The sequence below is a fragment of the Quercus robur genome, chromosome 2, assembly GCF_932294415.1.
Source record: "Quercus robur chromosome 2, dhQueRobu3.1, whole genome shotgun sequence".
NCBI lineage: Eukaryota > Viridiplantae > Streptophyta > Magnoliopsida > Fagales > Fagaceae > Quercus > Quercus robur.
Window position 1 is genome coordinate 53,322,847 of NC_065535.1, and position 22,143 is coordinate 53,344,989.

The 22,143-nt window shown below is 33.9% G+C and overlaps 1 protein-coding gene across 1 annotated transcript; it reads left to right on the forward strand.

The window, feature by feature from the left end:
- The first annotated feature begins 8,759 nt into the window (after positions 1-8,759).
- LOC126713995 (zinc finger protein CONSTANS-LIKE 2) lies at positions 8,760-11,409 on the forward strand. The gene is made up of 2 exons (XM_050413980.1): positions 8,760-9,662; positions 10,817-11,409. Exons 1-2 carry the CDS (start codon positions 8,856-8,858, stop codon positions 11,174-11,176), a joined length of 1,167 nt encoding a protein of 388 aa, XP_050269937.1. The 5' UTR covers positions 8,760-8,855; the 3' UTR covers positions 11,177-11,409.
- The last annotated feature ends 10,734 nt before the right edge of the window (positions 11,410-22,143 follow it).

Here is a 22,143-nt window from a genome sequence, read left to right on the forward strand (position 1 = left end):
AGTGAGCACCCACTCTGACAAATAGAACAAATGAGGTGATAGAAGTCAGCATCGGTTTGATACTGATGTCTTAATTTGTCTTCTGGGTCTGGCTGGGCTACTCAAATCAAACTTGTGACTTTATCACCACAATATATAAACCACAGGTAAGTGATAGAGAATGTGAGTGACAAAGAAAATTTTTATTGTAAAAAACAGAGTTGGCACATCACTGGGAGGAACATAGGAACCTTTCGGCCAATTTGGATGACTCTCTTCTACTTCTTCTCTCTCCACCCTCTATTTCCATCCAAACTGGCAATTCATAACGAAAAATTATTTGATACAATGACACACCCCCTGATCATAGTATGTAAGATTCAAATATAACTCTTTTTTTCTTTGTAATAAAGCATTGCATTACTCAAAAAATTAGTCTAACCGGATTGAATTCTTTTTAAAATTTTAGGATAACTCTGTCACAAAATTCTTTTAATTGTGGCAGTCACATTACTACGTGAGCCATTAATTTAAGGGAAAAAAAAAATCCTAAATATGTATGGATTAAAATTTTTAAAGTACATTTAAATTAAAAAAAAAAATTAACAAGACCTATCACATCCTAGTCCATCATATATTTTTAAAGAATAATAAAATTATTATTTTTGAAGTATATAATTTTTATAAGAAAGTCTAAAGTTAATTAAATTCATTTAAATAGAATCACAATTTTCGTAGTCATAAATTGTATACACCAATTACTTAAATTTGTTGGAAATTTTTTATTTGCCTAATGCCTAAATAAATGATTGTTGATTAGAGCGATACGTTAAAATATAAAATCTTTTTGTCAATATTGACACCTTTGTCAAACTTAATAGATATTTTCTTTATAGTATAAAATACTTAATTACATTTTAATATGTTTTATAGTACTTTTTTATATAACTATACATAATAGAAAAATGTTATACAAAAAGGAAAAAAATAACTTAGTCTTCATATTTTTATCTACCCCAAAGATAAATTCCGAACTCTGTCACTACTTATAATATTACCCATTAGTTATGATATCAATGCATTAAATTTTGTGATTTTATCAATATTTAAATAGAAATAATTGCACCCGACATTGGACAACGATGGATTGCAATGTTTAACTTAACCAAACCTCACCAAAAGTCTTGGAATTTAACTAACACCTCCTAATATTTTCAATGACAATATCTAGAATTCAAATCCCTCCTCTCTAATTGTAACTATTGAATTTATAAAAAAAAAACTTAACCAAACCTCAATTTATACATGGGTAAACTGTCTAACGAAGTGCTTTAACGTAAATGTTCAAGTGAAAGCCTAGTAGTAATGATACTTTATATATATATATATATATATATATATATATATATATATAAAGTGCTTGATATTTTGTGGTTTGAATTCCACCTCCCCTCATCCACTACCGATATATCAGAAAAAGTGTTTTTGTTAGTTTATTAATTATATTGAGAACGATATGTTTGGTTGTCACTTACCATCACTCCTCAAGAAATTTAATGACATAGGAATGTTGTCATGGTTGATGCATACTTTTAGAACAGCATAGGTGGGTTGCAATTGTTTGGCTAGGTGAAAATTTTGTAGGTATACACTCAAAAACCTTTAAATTGTGCTTGAAGTTATAATATAATGGAATGAAATAGAATCAATAAAGAGAGGCAAAATTACTAAGGGGCATTTGGTTCATTGTGATGTGTCCATGATATGTCCTTGATGTATGCTGATACCATATTCGTAAGGGGCAACCCAAACTTAACCGATATAATAAATAGAAATAGGCTGGATGAATATATTTTATATTTTCTGGTTTTTATGGAATAAGAAAAGCACTCAATAATTTAAAAGATAGATAAACTCACCACCAAAGTAAACTTAAAAGGATACAGATAATACCACTCAAAGGAATTTAACTAAGGATACAGAACTATTTTGGCTCACCACTCTATGGGATACAAATTAACACCACCCAAGAGATATAGAAACTGATACTCACCACCCAAAGAAATCCACCCAAGAGATAAGAGATAATTTAGAAGAAATTCATCTTCTGAAAAACATAAGTTTGTTTGTTTGTGTTTTTTTTTTTTTTTGAAAATACACTATGATTTTTATTTGATTCAACCAAAGGCTTAAATAGAGCTTGGAACAGAGCCCCCCCCCCCCCCCCCCCCCCCCCCCCCCCAGCATAGGAAAACGAAAATAATACTCCCTTTTGTCCCAGTTTGTTTATCCTCTATTCCATTTTGGGTTGTTCCAAAATATAGTCATGTTTCTAAAAAATAAAATTTATTAATTTACTAATGTTCCTATTATACCTCTACTTTATTTTCAAAACTATTTGAAAAGAAAACTAACAAATATTTAAAAAATCAATCTAATTGGGACACCATTTTAGTTGCCTCTTAAAAAAAAAACTAATAAATTTATTTAAGGGTAGTTTTGTAAACTTATACATTTTTGTAAAGTAGACAAGACAATAAATGATATTCTCTTAAAAAGTTTAACTATTCAAATAGGACAAATATATTGGAACGGATGGAGTAATAGATATATTCACTTAACCTGACCATAGTCAGATATGACTCTTAGAAACTTAGAAACACAATAAATTACTTGTCGGCCTAGGAGAAGTAAAACATAAAGTCTGATTCATCCTAGGAGATACTAAATAAAGACAAATTGACTTAATTAATAAAAAAACGTTTTAAAATAATAGGCTGTTATTCTGGTTTTCAAGGAAAGCTTTTGGGCCTGGACTAACATCAGGTTGGGCTTGTAGGATCTTGGGACACTCCGGTGTCATACTCTTCTGCTTGAAAAGGACTGCCCCCAAGTTCACTTGGTCTTCTTGATCTTCATAGTAAGGAGAAAGATCAGAAACATTGAAGGTTGCTGAAACACTATAATCTCCAAGCAGATCAATCTTGTAAGCATTCTCACCAACCCGTTGCAACACTTTAAAAGGTCCATCAACTCTAGGTTTCAACTTAGAAGATCTCTTGGAGGGAAATCTTTCCTTCCTAAGATGAATCCAAACCAAGTCACCTTCCTTGAAAACTGTTGGTTTTCGATGCTTATTTGCTTTCTTGCAGTACTTCTCATTCTGCTTCCCAATCTTATTTTGGATCTGTTCATGCAATTTCTTTATTTCCTTCGCCCTTCTTCCGCATCACCACTGAAATTCTTGGTAATAGAAAGTGGTGTCATTTCGGTGGTGTTATCTCTATTCCTTTAAATTATTGAGTGTTTTTCTTATCCCATAAAACCAAAAAATATATAATATATTTATCCAGCCTATTTCCATTTATCATATCGGTTAAGTTTGGGTGCCCCTTATGAATCCGGTATCAGTTAGTATTAGAGCAAGATCTTTCATGTTGGGTCTATTGAAGTTCTCATGCTATTCCAAAATTGATTGTTCATCTTCTTCGTGAATTCTATATTTTCTCGTGAGGTTTCTGTGTTCATTCCATATATGTTTGGAAAGATCTATCTTTCTAGTTTGTAACCAAAAAGAAAAAAAGCGGATCGTGATTTTGAGTTTTCTACAATGAGATATTTATAATTTACTGAGCAAACATCAACCTGTCAGAAAGTGACTAATTTGCATAACTTGTTCAAGATGGCTCCAAGATAGTTAAGAAGTGTACAATCTGAGCTTGTTGAGATGAGACAACTTTGTGAAGCTCTTCATCAAAGGATGGATAAAATCCTTCATCAGAGACCAACCTCTCCAATTCAAAATTGTGGTAGAAAACGTGCAATTGTTTGCAAAGAGGTTGATTCCAATGATGACCTTTCAAGTTCTATTTCAGAAGCTACTATTGAGAATCCATGGCGTATGGATTGTTCCCTTTCAAACATATTTGAATAATCAAAGAGTGCTCCAGAGAAGATGCTATGGTAGATTGGTATTTTGCACCAATCTTTGATGAGTACCATGACAAAGTTCAAGAGCCAACTTATGCACATTACCTTGATGTCACATTAAGGTGTTTGTCATAAGTAATGTAAGATCACCTCCATTAAGAAGGTGATGTGATTAAGGTAATGTGATATATTTTGTAATCTTAGATTACGGTAACGTTAGAAAAAAATTTAAATAAATCAAACATCTTAATTTGACATTAAAAGGTAATGTGCATTACATCAAAGGCATATCTTAGGCATATCACAGCAAACCAAACACACCCTAAGAGACCAAAGAGGGCCATTATCACTTAGATATTTTATATGTTGCAATAAAATTCTCAATTTTAAGAATTAAATCATCAATCCATTGAGCATATAATGGAGTTATTATTTTACCTCACCTTTGGATCCTTGATAGTATATAAGTTTTGTCCAAAAGACTTCACATATCATGAAAACCTTATGTTAAAACAAATAGAATTTCAATATTGTGAGCATAATTTTGACATATTGACTTCAAAAAACTATTAAAATATCTAAATCGTGTCATTTGCTAGTAAGGATAAATAATCAATGGCTTATTAATTTGTTTATAGAGTGGCTGTACATGTTCTTAATTTTTCAATTAGTTGTTCACAATATCAAAAGTTAAGTTAGGAAGTAACAAAATATTTTCCTTTTTTATTATAAAATTTTAAATATTAATAATTAACAATTTTCACTCTACCAAATCATTTATATCCTTAGAAGACTTTTTTAAATGTTTGTAAAAATATAAAAATGACAATCAAATTGTATTCAACTTAGGTGGGAATTCTTTCTCAAAAAAACTTAGGTGGGAATTTTAGTACGCATCTAATTATATATGTTTATTTGTAAATACATTTATGCATATACATTAGGTTATATAAATATGGCACACAATTAAATATAACTAAAATAGTTTCAAAAATCAATTATTTACATTCTCCAGGACCAAAAGTTGAGATTATTGAATTTGATGGGAAAAAAAATTCAAGGTTCAACCATTAATTTTTAAAATTAGCTTAACATATTCCAGTCTTTACATAAAATGATTTTCAAACACCAACAATCTCTCAAACTAAGTTTTTGAAATTGTGCAGGTAGAACATTAGAGAGAAAACAATATTGTGAGAAACATATGTCACTCACTGAAGTAGACATCAAATGTGTCAATGTATATCTTAAAAAGCCAGTAAAGAAAGAAAGAAAGAAAAAAGAACAACTACTTGGGTAAGCAAGCATGCAATAATAAATTCAACATTTGAAAAAAGAAAAAAAGGACCACTACTAGGAGACAGTTTTACTGTCCTCTTTGGTATCTTTATGAGCAGTTCAGCTATATTACGTGACTGTTGATTGCTAATATTGTTATTGTTATACGACAGATTGATAACTATGTTTATCTTTGGTCATCGAAGAGCAGGGGCGGAGCCATGAATTTTTGTTTGGGGGGTCATGTTGCGGCACTAATATATTTATCAAAACAACCCTTATATACATATATATACACACATACATTTTTTTTATTATATATACACACATATATACATGCTTTTTTATTTAATAAGTTATATATATACACTCACCCAACAAAAAAAAAAATAAATAAATAAAATTTAGTATTTTCGATCAAAGTTATGTTTGATGACCATCCTTATAAAATAAAATTCATTTTTTCCACTTTCATAGTGAAAATTCTTAAAATTTTCATTTTAAATACAAATTATTAAATTTTATACTAAAGTAAAAAATCTTTCAATTGAACTAATGAAAATTTCAAAAACATGCAACTAAAGACATTAAAATAAGTTAGGCTCCAAACATATTTAAAGCTATCTTGCTCTAACCTATTATGTGTCAACTAAAGACACATTTCATGTGTAGTTTTAGCAACATGATTTTTTTAATGAGTTGATGATTTGTTAATCGCCACATAACGGGTTAAAAAAGATAAATTCAAATATGTTTGATGCCAAACTTTATCAACTATTTAACAGATGTAAGAGCATATTTTACAATAAAAAATAGAATTGTGAAAAATAAAGTTATATCTCTATAACTATTAGACCAATTATTTTCTTTAAGAGCATCATTGGACTAATTCAAATATTTGGAGGGGCCAACTCTTATTTTTATAGACTAAACTTTGAAAATATTAAAATAATTATATATATAATTTAAAAATTTTCAAAATTTTAGGGGGCCAACCTTCAACACAGCTTTGCCCTTGTCGAAGAGCATTGGCATTACAGGTACATTTCAAAGTCAATATTCTTAGGATAATTAATGTTGCAAGCATGACTAATCTCCATTAAGTAATTACCTCAACCATCGTGCACTTTTAATACGATAGTCACTCCACAAGTATAAGTGCTTGTGAGGTGTGGGGAGAAAGGATTGAAATTCAAGTATCTAGAAAGGAGCATCACACACATATACTAATAATATAAATAAAAGTATCTATAGAAATTTTGACATGCATATATTAATAATATAAATAAAAGTACCAGTAGGAATATTATGGATTTGAATAAAACAATTTCCATACAAAAAGAAAGAAAGGCTATATTTGTTGGATTATGAGTTAGCCTTTTTTGCTTTTAACTTTTATGTACAGTTTTTTTTTTTTTTTTTTTTTTTTTTTTTTTTTTTTTTTTTTAATTTTAGATTGAGCTACAATGTAGGGGCCTTTATATTGGGCCTTGAAGTGACATGGCCAGGCGGGGCCCGCAGGAGCCTGTAGTGGTGGATTTGGGGGTTAAAAAGAAACTGTTTAGTTAACGAGGCAAGTTCAAGTTTTGGGGGGGCAAGTGGCGGGGCGAGTTTGGGGATAAAGAAACCCACCCCAAACTCGACCCGTAGCCATTCCTAGTAATGTAAGATTACAAAACATATTATATCACCTTAATCTCGCCACTTTCTTTAAATTGGTGTGCTCGCACACTACTTATGGATGGGATATATTAATTTATTGAATTGAAAAAAATTATTCAGACTAATAAATTGTATTTACAAAATTGCCGTGCATATTTTAAAGCCCTAATTCCTCTCTCATCTCATAACCTAGCTCCTCTCTTTCTCATCAGATTCAAAACCCTAGCCTCTCTCTCTCTCTCTCTCTCTCTCTCTCTCTCTCTCTCTCTCTCTCTCTCTCTCTCTGCAGTCGGAATCCATGGCCACTGCTAGCCACCATCTCCTCCGTTCCGATATTCTCTCTCAAACAAACGCACACTCTCTCATAGGCATAGCATAAGCTAGAGCGCTTAGATCTTTTCTCTCTAAATTAGTGGCTGATTTGTCATGATTTTGTTCGCACCATTGCCGGATGAGCTTGTCGTCGTCCTCCTCCTCTTTACCAAAAGGAATCTTTTTTATGCTTGGGCCCGAAATACCGAAATGAGTGGTGGAGAGAATTTTCAAAATTTTGGTAGATGTATAATCTGTTTGATTGGTGAGAAAGTTGGGAAAGTGAAACATAATTTTTTTTTTTTTTTTTTTTGTTGTTGTTATTTGTAATTTGTTTGGTTGTTGAGAAGGTGCTGAAAAATGATTAATTTTATTTATTTATTTGTGGATCTAAAGCTGTTTGGTTGGTGAGAAAAGAAAATAATTTTTTTTTTCTATGGATAAGTTGTTTGTGACTTGTAATTAAAAAATAAAATTTTGTTTAGTTTTGTCAAAATGATATTTTTGGAAATTTAAAAGTACAAATTGTAATGATCCAGTGAATATATGTTAAGAACCTATCAAACACGGTAAAGTTATATTATTGTGATGAGATTACATGAATCTAACATCACAATAATGTTACATTATTATAATGTAACATCATGCAAACCAAAGGCTCTCATACTGTGTTAAAATGACATATTTTAATATTTGATATGTCAAATGCTAAAATGAACACTTTGTCACTGCACCCAACTTAATCTTATTTTTCATCAACTTCATACAATTCTAGTACAAAATTCAAAGAGTAAGCGCCCGTTTAGTAGCCTATTTTGAGCAACTTTTTGAGCTTTTCAAACATACTTACACATGTTTTCACATACTTTTTCACCTACATGTATATCAAAAACACTCAAACAACATTACTTAAACTCCTCTACTAAACACCCCCTAAAAATCTTGAGTCGCCTAATTAGGCAAATGAAACCCCACAATTAAATATTGATTAAACCATCAAGATCAACCTTTTTTTTTTTTCTTTTCTAATTAGATCACAGGAAGTGGTGTAAAAAAAAAAAAAAAAAAAAACTCAAACTCAGTAACTTTTTTTTTTTTTTTTTAATAAGAAAAACTCAGTAACTAGTGTAACTTGATTCAACTGTCAACTGTCAACTGTGTCTGTCTGATCCAACAGTCTAAAACATGCCAGTACCACGTGGCACTCACGTGTCAGACCATACTGTCCACAAACATGATCAAACTCGTTCTTGTTGTTTGCCACGATTTCATCAAAATAATTCATGAATTGACAAGTGGCCTCCGCTACAAGCGAGTATACCAAAAATTTCATCTACTTGCGAGAGTGAGCAGTAAGAGCACTCTAGCATATTTAATTTATTCGAAAAGCCAAAGTAGCAAGAACATGGGTCCCACAAGAACCTCTGACTCGACTAGGCCCCACCCTAAAACACAACCAACCACAAGATAACGTTACAACTTTTCTATGCCACTTGTTTTCTGCCACGTGTCGGTCTTGGATTCTTTCCCTCTTCCACTTGGTTCTAGAGTCTCACACTCACACTCACACTCACACCCCCTTAACCCCTCACTATTTTCATTCATTAATTCATAGTTCTGAGTTCTTTCACACGCACTTCAACTCAATCTCAGAGATACTTAAAAAAACACAAAAAAAATAAAGAGAGAGAGAAATGTTGAAGTTGGAGAATAATGATGGGGGTAGTAGTGGTGGTGAAAATAATTGGGCACGTATCTGTGATACGTGTCGGTCTGCAGCGTGTACGGTGTACTGTAGGGCTGATTCGGCCTACTTGTGCACCGGATGTGATGCTCGCATCCACGCTGCAAACCGCGTGGCATCTCGCCACGAGCGCGTGTGGGTTTGCGAGGCATGTGAGCGTGCCCCGGCGGCTTTTGTATGTAAAGCTGATGCGGCGTCTCTTTGCACCGCCTGTGATGCTGATATCCACTCAGCAAACCCGCTTGCACGCCGCCACCAACGCGTGCCAATTCTGCCTATTTCCGGGAACTTGCATGGTCCACATGCGGTGGGTGCCATGTCTGGTACTGAAGGGAGGTTTGTAGAGCACGATGGGGATGAGATGATTGATGATGAAGATGAAGATGAGGCTGCATCATGGTTGTTGATTAATCCTGTGAAGGGTAACAATAATAACAACAACAACAACAACAATAACAATCAAAACAATGGGTTTTTGTTTGGCGGGGAGGTTGATGAGTATTTGGACCTTGTGGAGTACAATTCTTGTGCTGAGAAGCACTTCAATGATCAGTATACCCAGCAGCAGCAGCAGCAACAGCAACAGCAGCATTACTGTGTTCCCCAGAAGAGCTATGGGGGTGACAGTGTTGTGCCAGTTCAGTGTGGAGAAGCAAAGGGTCAGCTTCATCACCTTCATCAACAGAATTTCCAGTTGGGTTTGGATTATGAGTCATCAAAAGCTGCATACAGCTACAATGGTTCTATTAGTCACAGTGTAAGTTTCTCTAAATTCGCTACACATACAATGGTTTTACATTGAATATGTAGTTTGAGTTCTAACAAATCTGTATTGCCGCATGATTCTTTGTGAATTATTTATTATGTTCCATTCATTTTTTGATTCAGTAGATGTATAGTTATCTCCAATATTTGAGTTCTATGTGCACCGCTTCTAAAGATAAAATCTGAGTGGTATCAATATCTTTTGATGTTTTTTTGTACTTTATTAGCACTTTTCCTCTTTTCTTTACCTTTCTCCTTTAAAGTATGGAATCCAGCAGGAACGTTGCAGTGCTTTTTGTTTTCTCTCTCTTTTGTTCCAAGTCATAAAGTTGGGTGAGTGGTTTACGTCACAGTGTCATGTCTTGGTATAAATTGCAGCTAAAATTGATTTACTTATATATAAATAAAGTTTCAGGTTAGAAGTACTAGGTTATACTTTAGTGATTCTACTCTTCTTTAAGTAAGCTATAAAATTACTTATTAAATGATTACCTATATATAGGCCTAAAACAAACAAGAAAGGAAAAAGAAGACTGGAAAATCTTATAACTACTCTAGATTTCTAATGGTTGTTCAAAGCCAAAGCTTTCTTTTATTCTTTAAATAAAATGAACTACACTGATTTCAATTCTATAAATAATTCCATACCCACAAGTAACATTCATCGAAAGTTTCTTCTTTGTACAAGAAATATATTATCATAAAGAAATTGTGATATTTAGGGTCTGTTTGGATACCGTTTATTACTGAAAATTGAAAATATTTTAGTAAAATAATTTTTAAATGTGTAAATAGTGCAGTAGAATCTACTTTTAATGAAAATTTTGCTTAAAAAAGAAGTTTGTGGGTCCCGTGAACAATGCACGAGACCCAAGTTTGGACACAAACGCTAAACGCGTTTGCTATCCAAACGTACACTTACTTGATATAATTCATGAATATTACATGTGAATTATTATTAATAACTGCAAATCAGTATGAAAATCATTCCAAAAAAAAAAAATTGTGAATGAAGACATGGTTCTGTTGCAAACATGAATGACTTTTCCCATCTATTTCAACTATGACTTGTGAAAATTACAAATCGCATATCTCCCTCCTATGCTGATTAATAACCACAAGTATTTTCTGTGATAATATAATTAGGTCTCTGTTTCATCCATGGATGTTGGCGTTGTACCCGAATCAACAATGAGCGACATCTCAATCTCACACTCAAGACCTCCCAAAGGGACAATTGATCTTTTTTCTGGATCTACCATTCAAATACCAGCCCAACTTACTCCATTGGACAGGGAGGCAAGGGTCCTGAGATACAGAGAGAAAAAGAAGACAAGGAAGTTTGAGAAAACAATCAGGTATGCTTCAAGGAAGGCCTATGCAGAGACCAGACCCCGGATCAAGGGCCGATTTGCTAAGAGGACGGATGTAGAAGTTGAAGTGGATCAGATGTTCTCCACGACACTAATGGCCGAAACTGGATATGGCATTGTCCCATCATTCTAAATCTAGGGGCAGAAGAAGAAAAAGAACACTTCTTCATATGAGAGTTGTACAACTCAGTACTCAAGCTCTAGTGCTGATATTGTAGCTTCCCAATCTAATTGGTCTAAATTAATGTGATGCATGCTTATTAACTTTCTATACTTCTTTGCCTCATGTAATTTTATCTTGTAAATGCATGTAAATTTTCATTTTAAAACTAATTACTTGCAATTACAATTTCCCTTTTGAATTCTTGTTGATCTTTTCATTGAACTCCAAATGTTAGAAATTACCTTAAATTTTCCATTTTGACTTTGTTAGGTTTTTTGGTGTGAGAAGAAATGATTTTCTTTGGGAGGAAAGAGCTTTTAATATTTAATAAGCAATTGGGTATTCGTTATCTATAAAGCATTAAAATTGAAGACTCTTCAATCCAAGGGTCCTCTTACATGGGGAGAGAAAAGACTCTCGTAGAAGAATATTAGTACCATTTGATGTATTGGGGTAGTGAGCATCTCATTTATGAATTTGTTAGTTGGTATTGAGAGCTTAAATTAAATGTCATGGGTTTTGAGTTTGTTTTCGTGAGGGTTTTGATTGTAAAAGTTCTTAATTATGATTTATGAGTAAACGAGTGGTAATAATTCATATCGTTAATACTGAATTTTGGTTGACGTTACTGGTGGATAAAAAAAAATCCATATTATTGATAGTGAATTCTGGTTGGTGTTATAACTTATTAGTGGATGAGGAATGAAATTAGCCAAATAAAGTTTTCTTTTATGTGTATTTATTTTTTCCCTTACGGATGGAAATGCGCTTCCACCAGTGTCATATTCAAATACCAAATTTCCACAATGAGGACAGAAAACATTTTAATACAATCTTGAAGAGAAAAATGAACGAAGTCAGCCACATGCTTGCGTATAATTAAAGCTAGCTCTCATAGCTTCTTGTTTGATGGCTTTTAATGGGCCCATTATCCTTATACTTTTCTCTTTTTATGCGACAGTGCCATCTCTATGCTACCGATTGGCTCCATTTCTGTTAGTGCACTATGGGATGAAGATTCTCGGTCTTTTAGCTCATGATACAAAACCGAAGGTAAGAAACTGTCCATGTCTGTAGAAGAAAAAGGAAACTTGATTGTAGCGTTCATCTAGAATGGTATATGCTGTAATCCATGAACTTTTCCATATGATGGAGTCATCTTCTCTTCTTGTAAAAACACAAAGAATCAACACTGTCAAGAAATTCTAGCTATTTCAATGTTGGTGGATTAGGTGAAGTGATAGTTAAATATTGCTTCGAAAAAAAAAAGAGGAAGAAAATAATATAGGATAATTATTGGTTACTATCAATGTAAATCTTACATCTTACATCGAAGTAACAAATATGTATACATTTGCAAAAAGTATACAATATGGTATATATTTGCATAAAAATGTACAACATTGTACATATTTGTTTAGTCTACAATGTAAATCTTATATACAATTGCCTTCCCTAAATGAGTACTTGGGTTTTTTTTAGAATACTACATTGGGAAGCAATGCTTGTAGTTGTAGACGGATTTTTTTTTGAAAAATGTTGGAGGAGGATTTTAGAACGTTAGAGATGATAAATTTTTTTTTTTTTTTAAAGGTCTACCCGTTGCACAAACTTTTTATTATTCTCAGTTATTGGAGCATTTCATTTCATAGACCTAGCATAAAAAAGTCGCTGTCAGTATATACTATATATAGTGAGCTTCATCCAGCAAAAGTTCATTCAAGGAAATGAGATTGAGATGGAACTTTTCGCAATAAAGGATTAAAGGGAAGGGCTTTCGTGGCTCTAACTAGGGACCTTAATTACAGTATCCATTTCTGCAACGACATTTGTGAGGTAAAAGTGCTCTTTTCCCCACTGAGGAAACACTGAGAGGGATAAGATTCTCATTTCTTTGAATGTGAAATTACACCAAGCCAGGCTCAGATGCAACCAGAGGAGGACAGAGATTGGCCGTGATATTCTTCATTTGATATGAATTAATGCTTATTTTCGAGGTGAAATAACCTCACATTTATAAAAGAACCAAAAGCTTAACCACAGAAAGGTCCAATGACATCATCTCGATCCTCTGACTCTGAGTAAAGGTGATCCATCTTATTCATGGTTTCAGCCACATGCATGTACACAATGGCAAGATTATTCGACACCTCTATACCCAAGACACAGTTGAAAATACAGTAGGTTCAGAATATAGCTTGATTGCAAAGAATTATAATGCTCTGATTACTTCACATCTAACAATTAATGTCTATGCACGTTCATACTATGTATAAAATGCCCACATTCTTGGAATACACATGGTGTGAAAGAGTGTGCACTAATTAATAGACGTGAAGTAATAATTACTGATGTAAGATTTACATCGTACTAGCAATGTAAGATTTACATCGATAATATAATGTAAACCTATAACTACCCTAACCTTATAATAATATTGATATTCCATTTTAATACATTAAATTTTAATTATAAGTCTATAATATAATACCAATGTAAATCTTACATTGTAAACTAAATAAATGTATACAATGTAAGCTAAGAATTTTCTTAATTAAAATTATTTTAACTAAACGTTTAGACCCCTGATGTGTTTTACTACCAATTTTAACAAATAGTTCAAGATTAAGTCCATGTAGTTAATCAATTTCAAGTACAACAATAATGCATATATACCACAAACACACGTGCATACAAACTAGCATATGTTCACGGAGTGAAAATCCAATAAGTTAAAATACTCTGAGGCCAAGCCTAAATGATCAATCCACAATGAAAGTTGTCACAATACAAATGATACTCACACAACTTTCTGTATATGTAGTCAGACTATGTACTCAAGCTTCCTACTCTGCTTGTTAGCTATTACGGATTCTTGTCTTGTTCCTTCACAGCCACTTAATCGATCTCTCGGTCACTCTAAGGCTTCTCGAAGATTTTTGATGTCTTTGTGGTTTCAACAGCAATTCCAGCACTCATTTGGTAATCTTAGCATATGAAACAATCAAACGATCTTAAAGGCATAGCAATGTGAGAAGTAGGGAAGACAAAGGTTAAATCTCTCTACGTTTTTCTGTGGTAGTCTTCCTTTTCACAAATTAAGTTTGAAATAAGGGTTTTATACACTTAAAGTTAAGACTTGAGGTGGCTATACAAACTGTCCTAGAAGAAAATCTCAGAATTTGGATAATTAGAACTTGGTTGGCTGAGTGTCTACCGAGAGCCTGTGTCCCATTTCGCATGGCCAAGTCTTAAATGTCGCTTGACCAAGGTCTTCAATTTTGTACAGTAAATAGAACTTTCAACCTTCAGCCCTCATTACTAAAATTCACATCACAATCATAAACCCAAAAATTACAAACAGATTTATTATAAAATTAACGGACACTAAAATTCCTACCAAAAGTTGTTCTAAATGCAATAATATATGTACTAATCAATGAGATATTTAAACACTAATATTTATTAGAACACACAAACACGAAAGTAATATATAAAGTTTTTAAAATAGACTTATAATACATTACATAACCAGAATACCACTACAAAATGATATAATATTTGTAGTAGTAGCCTGAGATTATAAAGACTGAAGCTCTAACACACACAATCGATGTGGGATAAACATCCCTATATTTTTTTTATTTAGGAAACAATAATTCTTATTAAAACACACAAACACGAAAGTAATATATAGAGTTTTTTAAACAGACGTATAATACATTACATAATTTGTTAACCATGGTAATCCAAGACACCTATTCTCTCTCTCTCTCTCTATATATATAATAATAATAATAATAATAATAATAATAATAATTAGATAGTTAAATAACCACACAACTGCAGAGAACTTCCGCACTTCATCTGTGTCACTCTATATACACATGTTCATGTTCTTCCGTGGATGATTCTATTATACTACAGTACCTTTCCCTTCTTGTTGACAATGATTATTGAATTTTTGCATTTTAGAAAAGAGAAGCAAAAGGTCACAAAGGGTCAAAAAGAGAAGCAAAGAGTGTAACTTTATAGTGATCTTTAAAAAAAGCCCTCTGCACTTTTCCACTGTGCAGTAGAAAAAGGTATGCACAAGTGGAAACAAAATATGCCACAAATGAATGAACGAAAAGGTGAAGTAAAAGATTGATACCTTCATGTTTGTATTTCAAGATAAGCATGGCCGAGATTTCTAGCTTTCTAGCTTTTGCTTGGTCCATATATGATCTACAACAATTGGAGTGTCAATTCCTACACTCGCATTTGGCAAGCTACTATGCATTGTATCCATTGAGTCAGCATTGTAACCAGAATTTCTAATCTAGAAATTAGGCCATACTTTGATCATAGAGAACTTGGTGGTTGGTGTTAACAAGAGCAATTAGATAGTTAAATAACCACACAACTGCAGAGAACTTCTGCACTTCATCTGTGTCACTCTATATACACATGTTCATGTTCTTCCGAGGATGATGATTCTACTATACTACAGTACCTTTCCCTTCTTGTTGACAACGATTATTGAACTTTTGCATTTTAGAAAAGAGAAGCAAAAGGTCACAAAAGGTCAAAAAGAGAAGCCAAGAGTGTAACTTGATAGTGATCTTTAAAAAAAGCCCTCTGCCCTTTTCCACTGTGCAGTAGAAAAAGGTATGCACAAGTGGAAACAAAATATGCCACAAATGCATGAACGAAAAGGTGAAGTAAAAGATTGATACCTTCATGTTTGTATTTCCAGATAAGCATGGCCGAGCTTTCTAGCTTTTGCTTGGTCCATAGATGATCTACAACAATTGGAGTATCAATTCCTGCACTCCCATTTGGCAAGCTACTATGCATTGTATCCATTGAGTCAGCATTGTAACCAGAATTTCTAATCTAGAAATTAGGCCATACTTTTATCATAGAGAACTTGGTGGTTGGTGTTAACAAGAGAAAAGATGGAAATAATAGATACAAATCAAGATTTTAGATCTCGTTGCATTGCAATTACATTTACCATTAATTGATGTAATGCAATTCTTTTTTTTTTTTTTTTAGATGGTTTTGTGTGGCATCTGACTAGATTTTATGGGTGGCCTGAGGCTAATGAAAAGCGGAAGTCATGGGCACTTTTATCCCATTTAAAGACTATTGTTGAGGGTCCTTGGTGTTGCATTGGGGATTTTAATGCGATACTTCATGCCTCGGAGAAACAGAGTGTCAATGCACCTTACTTTAATCAGATGGAGGATTTTTGAGTGGCTTTGGAAAATTGTGAGTTGAAAGATTTGGGTTTTATTGGACATAAGTTCACTTGGACAAACAGACGGCCAGGTTTAGCTCATACAAAGCAAAGGTTGGATAGAGCTACGGCTAATGAAGGTTGGACTGAAAAGTTTCCTGCAAGCTTGGTTTCACATTTATTCAGCCATGCTTCTGATCACATTCCTATTCTGTTAACAACCATGAATGATAGGCGGCTAAGGGGTAGGGGGGCTAGTGGTTTCAAGTTTGAGGAGTGCTAGTTGATGTGGGATGATTGTGAGGAGGCCGTGTTGGAGGCATGGACAAAAGGAGGGCATGGTAGCTTGGGTTTGAGTGGTTTGAGGGACAAAATCCAAAGTTGTGGGGCTGATTTGTATGCATGGGGTTCTTCTAAAACTAAACCGGAAACAGAGGAGATTAAAAGATTACAGAAGAAGCTGGAACTTTTGAATGCTAGTAAGATGACTGAGGAAAGCAGGATTGAATTTCTTTTGTTGAGTAAACAGTTGGATGATTTATTGCTGAAGCAAGAGGTTTTTTGGCGTCAAAGATCCCGGGTGTCATGGTTAAAGTATGGAGATAGGAATACTAAATTTTTTCACTCCAAGGCTTCCCAACGAAGGCGTAGGAACTTTATTGAGGGAATCAAGAATGCTGATGGGGATTGGGTGGAAGAGGTGGGTGAGGTAGCGGAGGTAGCTTCTAATTATTTCATGAATATTTTTAAAGCAGGTACTTGTGACAGAATGGAGGAATGCCTTGATGCAGTTCACCGGAGGCTGTTTGCTGATATGTTGGAGGTGCTATCCAGGTCGTACAGCAGTGAGGAAGTTAGAACAGCGTTGTTCCAGATGGGACCAACAAAGGCTCCTGGACCCGATGGTATGAATGCCCTTTTCTATAAAAAATTTTAGCATATTGTTGGTACTGGGGTGACTGAGGCTGTGTTAGATTTTTTACATACTGGTCATATGGTGCCTGATATTAACTATACTCATATAGTTTTAATTCCTAAAGTTAAGAAACCGGAGAAAATGGAAGATTTCAGACCTATTAGCCTATGCAACGTGATATATAAAATTATTTCTAAAGTTTTGGCGAACAGGTTGAAACTAATATTGCCACAGTTAATTTCCCCTACCAAGAGTGCTTTTGTACCTGGACGCCTTATCACTGACAATGTGCTAGTTGCCTATGAGACATTGCATGCCATGCATATTCGAAAGAAGGGAAAGAAGGGGGCTTTAGCTCTTAAATTGGATGTCAGTAAGGCCTATGATAGGGTGGAGTAGGGCTTCCTTAAAGGCATGATGCTTAAACTGGGGTTTCCGGAGATTTGGGTAGATAGGGTCATGAGTTGTGTCTCTACACTTTCCTTTTCTGTCCGAATAAATGGGAAAGCTTATGGGAATATCACTCCTTCTAGGGGTATTCCTCAAGGAGACCCTCTGTCCCCTTATCTGTTTCTGATATGTGCTGAAGGTTTTACTTCGCTCCTTGCTAGAGAAGAGTTGGAAGGGCGACTACATGGGGTGGCTTTATGTCGAAATGCGCCGTCTATTTCTAATTTGCTCTTTGCTGATGATTCTTTGATTTTTTGTCAAGCTAATAAAGATGAAGTGCAGGTGGTTTCTGATACCCTACAGTTGTATGCTGAAGCCTCGGGCCAATGCATAAATCTTGAGAAGTCTTCTGCTTATTTCAGTAGTAATGTGTCTGTGGAGCAGAAAGCATGGATAATTGACAAATTAAAGGTTAAGGAAGTGGAGAGGTTTGATAATTATTTGGAGCTACCTACTTTGATAGGACGAAGAAAATATGAGACTTTTGCTTTCCTGAAGGAGAGGGTTTGGAGAAAACTGCAAGGCTGGAAGGGGAAATTGCTTTCTAAGGCTGGTAAGGAAGTTCTTATAAAATCAGTGGCTCAATCCATCCCCACATATACAATGGGGGTTTTTCAGTTGCCAGGGAAATTATGTGATGAGTTGGACTCTATGTGTGCTAGATTTTGGTGGGGCCAAGTTGGGAAGGAAAGGAAAATACACTGGAAAAATTGGAGTTTTTTAACGCTGCCAAAGAAAGAGGGCGGAACGGGCTTCAGAGATTTAAGATCATTTAATTTAGCCATGCTAGCAAAACAGGATTGGAGGTTGTTACAGGATAAAGGCTCTTTGTTATATAGTTGTTTTAAAGCCAAATATTTCCCGCGGTGTGATTTTCTTGAAGCTACTGATTGCCAAAATAGTTCCTACGTATGGAAAAGTTTGTTAGCGGCTCAACCAATCTTGAAGAAAGGGTGCTTTTGGAGAGTAGGAAATGGGGCTTCAATTCGTGTGCTTAAGGATTGCTGGCTACCAAACCATCCAACCAAAAAAATACTGTTTCAACTGGAAGAGGAAATTTGGGAATGGAGAGCCTCTGATTTAGTTGAATGGCAGAATCATCACTGGGATAGAGAAAGAATTATGGCCATGTTTCACCAGTTTGATGCGGACGCTATACTTCAAGTCCCTTTGAGTAGGCGGGTTGTTCAGGATGTGCTTGTATGGTCTTTTGCAAAAAAGGGTAGATATACAGTCAGGTTTGGGTATTTTATGGCAAAGCAATTAAGGAAGGATGAGTTAAATGATGGAGAGTCTTCAGAGCATAGAGCATTTGGGTCCCTTTGGTCACGTCTATGGAAAGCAGCTGTTCCAAACAAGATAAAGATTTTTTCATGGAGGGCTTGTCTTAATATTCTGCCACACAGGATAATCTTATTCGAAGAAGGGTGATGGTGAGTGCACGTTGTTGTCTCTGTCAACAAGAGACTGAATCGGTTTTGCATGTTCTCTGGAGCTGTGGGGCGGCACAAGATGTTTGGGCTGGGAGCTTAGGTAGACTTCAAAAATCTTATACTGCACAGAATGATTTTTTGCAGCTGGTCACAGGTCTTATGGTGAAGCTTTCTGCGGAGGAATGGAATCTATTCTGGATTATTTGTTGGCAGATATGGCATCAGAGGAACACGGTCATTCATGGAGGTGTATTCCAGCATCCTTCAAGATCGGCCCAGCGTGCAGTTGACTATTTGAAGGAGTATACGGCTACACAAGATTCTCTAAGTGTGCCTAATCCGAGTCATGTTCCAGTTCAGTAGACATGGCAGCCTCCATCGGAAACTTTATTCAAGCTGAACTTCGACGGTGCTTGTTTTGATGATGGTGTTGCGTCGGGTTATGGGGTGGTGATTAGGAATGAAAAGGGTGAAGTCATGGTTGCTTTAGCGGTGCGGGGAGGTGCTGTGTGTGATAGTGAGGAGGTGGAAGTGATGGCGTGCCGTAAAGCGCTTGAGTTTGCCATTGATGCGAGCTTCACGGAGATAATACTGGAAGGAGATAATGCTCTGGTGATGAAGATGATTTCTCAGGCCCAACCAGACCTATCACGACTTGGTTTAATTTACGAAGACATCTGGTGCTTGGCTATGGGTTTCAGGTCCATTTCATATAATTGTATTAGGCGTAGTGCAAATAGTATTGCTCATATTTTGGCTAGGTTTGCTAGATTGCTTGATAATGAAATTATTTGGCTGGAGGAGGATCCTCCGCCAGTTGTGGATGCTTTGTATTTGGATTCTAGTTTTCTAAATTAATGATATTGGTTGGTTTCGGCTTCAAAAAAAAAAAAAAAAAAAAAAAAAAAAAAAAAAAAAAAAAAAAAAAAAAAAACCTCTTATTAGCAGTTCTTACAATCTATTCATCATTAGTAGATAAATGCATGGGATTCACTTATATAATATCAATTTACTGTTGGATACTACATATACAATATCAATTTACAATTATTTTCTGTGAAATTATATTAAATATAACACAAAATAAAATAATAAATTGGTCAAATAGTATCTTCTAAATTGAATGAGAATAGGTGCATGGGATCGTTTAGCTCAATTACAGTTTGTTATATTCAATATCTTCGCATAAAAAATATCTGAATAGAAACAGTATAAAAAATATGTTGATTATGTTTTTTATATTTTATTTATATTGGGCTCCTCATTTTCTACACTAAGTTAACTCATTTGACACAAAAAAAAATTAAAAAAATAAAATAAAATGGGACACGTGGTACAAAGTTAAACTCTAATTGAAATCCAATTTTTAAATCGATTTAATTGACTTGGTATAAAAATTTAAAAATTTAGATTAGATGGAAAACGTTGCGCAAAATTAGACTCTAATTGAATTCTAATTTAAAATCTAATTGGATTTTCTCTTAGTTTTGTCTATTAATATATATATATATATATATATATATATATATATATGAGTGTGTGTGTGTGTTTGTGAGGGATTTCACAATTTGCTCCAATGCCAATGGGCTTGGTCTGCGATCAAATGCTATAAAAGATTTGTGCCCCCTCATCCTTCACCAATTGGTTGTTAGATGGATTGATAAGGCACACGGTCCGACAAGTGGTATCAGAGCCTAGTCATAGGTTCGAGTCGTTGGAGCCACATTGTGAGGGATTTCACAATTTGCTCCAATACCAATGAGCTTGGTTTGTGATCGAATGCTATATAAGATTTGTGCCCCCTCATCCTTCACCAATTGGTCATTGGATGGATCGGTAAGGCACACGGTCCAACAATATATATATATATATATATATATATATAAATTAAATACTATTGATACATAGTTATTTTTATATTTTGTTCAGTCTTTAAAAAATCTTGTAAGAATATTATTAGGTAGAAAATATAAATTGTCCATATTTTTTTTAAAATTTTTTTATTAATTCTTAATTTTTGATATTGTGAAGCACTTTTTTTTCTTCTTATTTTTCTACAGTTTATTAATTCTAGACTCTTTAATTTTTGTACTCAATAACTTACTCGGATGAATATTTATGATGTGTTCTCACATTTAACTCAAAAATTAAGAAATAAAACTCTCTAAAAATAAATATTTTAGGACATAGTGCAAAATTGGACTTCAATTGTAAAATCTAATTGCATTGTCTCTAAGTTTTACTTGTATATGTGTGTGTGTGTGTGTGTGTGTGTGTGTGTGTTGGGGGGGGGGGGGGGGGGGGCGCCTATCTTCCCTTTGCAATTAGTTATTAAACTTTATAAACAATAATTTACTTCTCAAAAAATTAGTGTTTTTTTTTTTAATTATCACATAACTCACTAATTATTACTATATTTGAATTTATTTACATATAATTTTAAATTAAGTTGTGCATCTTACAAATATACCTACAAGGCAATGGGAGAGGACTAGAGTGTCATAGACACTTGTAGTGCCTAAGATTAAAATGCTTGATTTACAACAAGTAATTTTACAAATACAATAATTTTTATAAATTTTTCCACAACAATTAAGCTGGAACTTTTTTATTGATTATTATTTGAACTCACTACTAAAATCATTTTATCATTTAACTTTCGAGAATTATTATAAATAATTTATTTTGTGAATATTATTGTGAGTCTAGAGTTATTTATTTTTTACCCATAAATCCAATAGAACATTTGGGACAAAATGTGGGTTTTATCCATGGTTTTAAAAACCGATACAGTAAAAAAACTGAAAAAATGGACTGGTTACTGGTTTTTTGGTCCAATCGGTGACGTCATAAATATTTATTTATAATTTTATAATTATAAAAATAAAAATATAATAAATTTATTACTAATAAT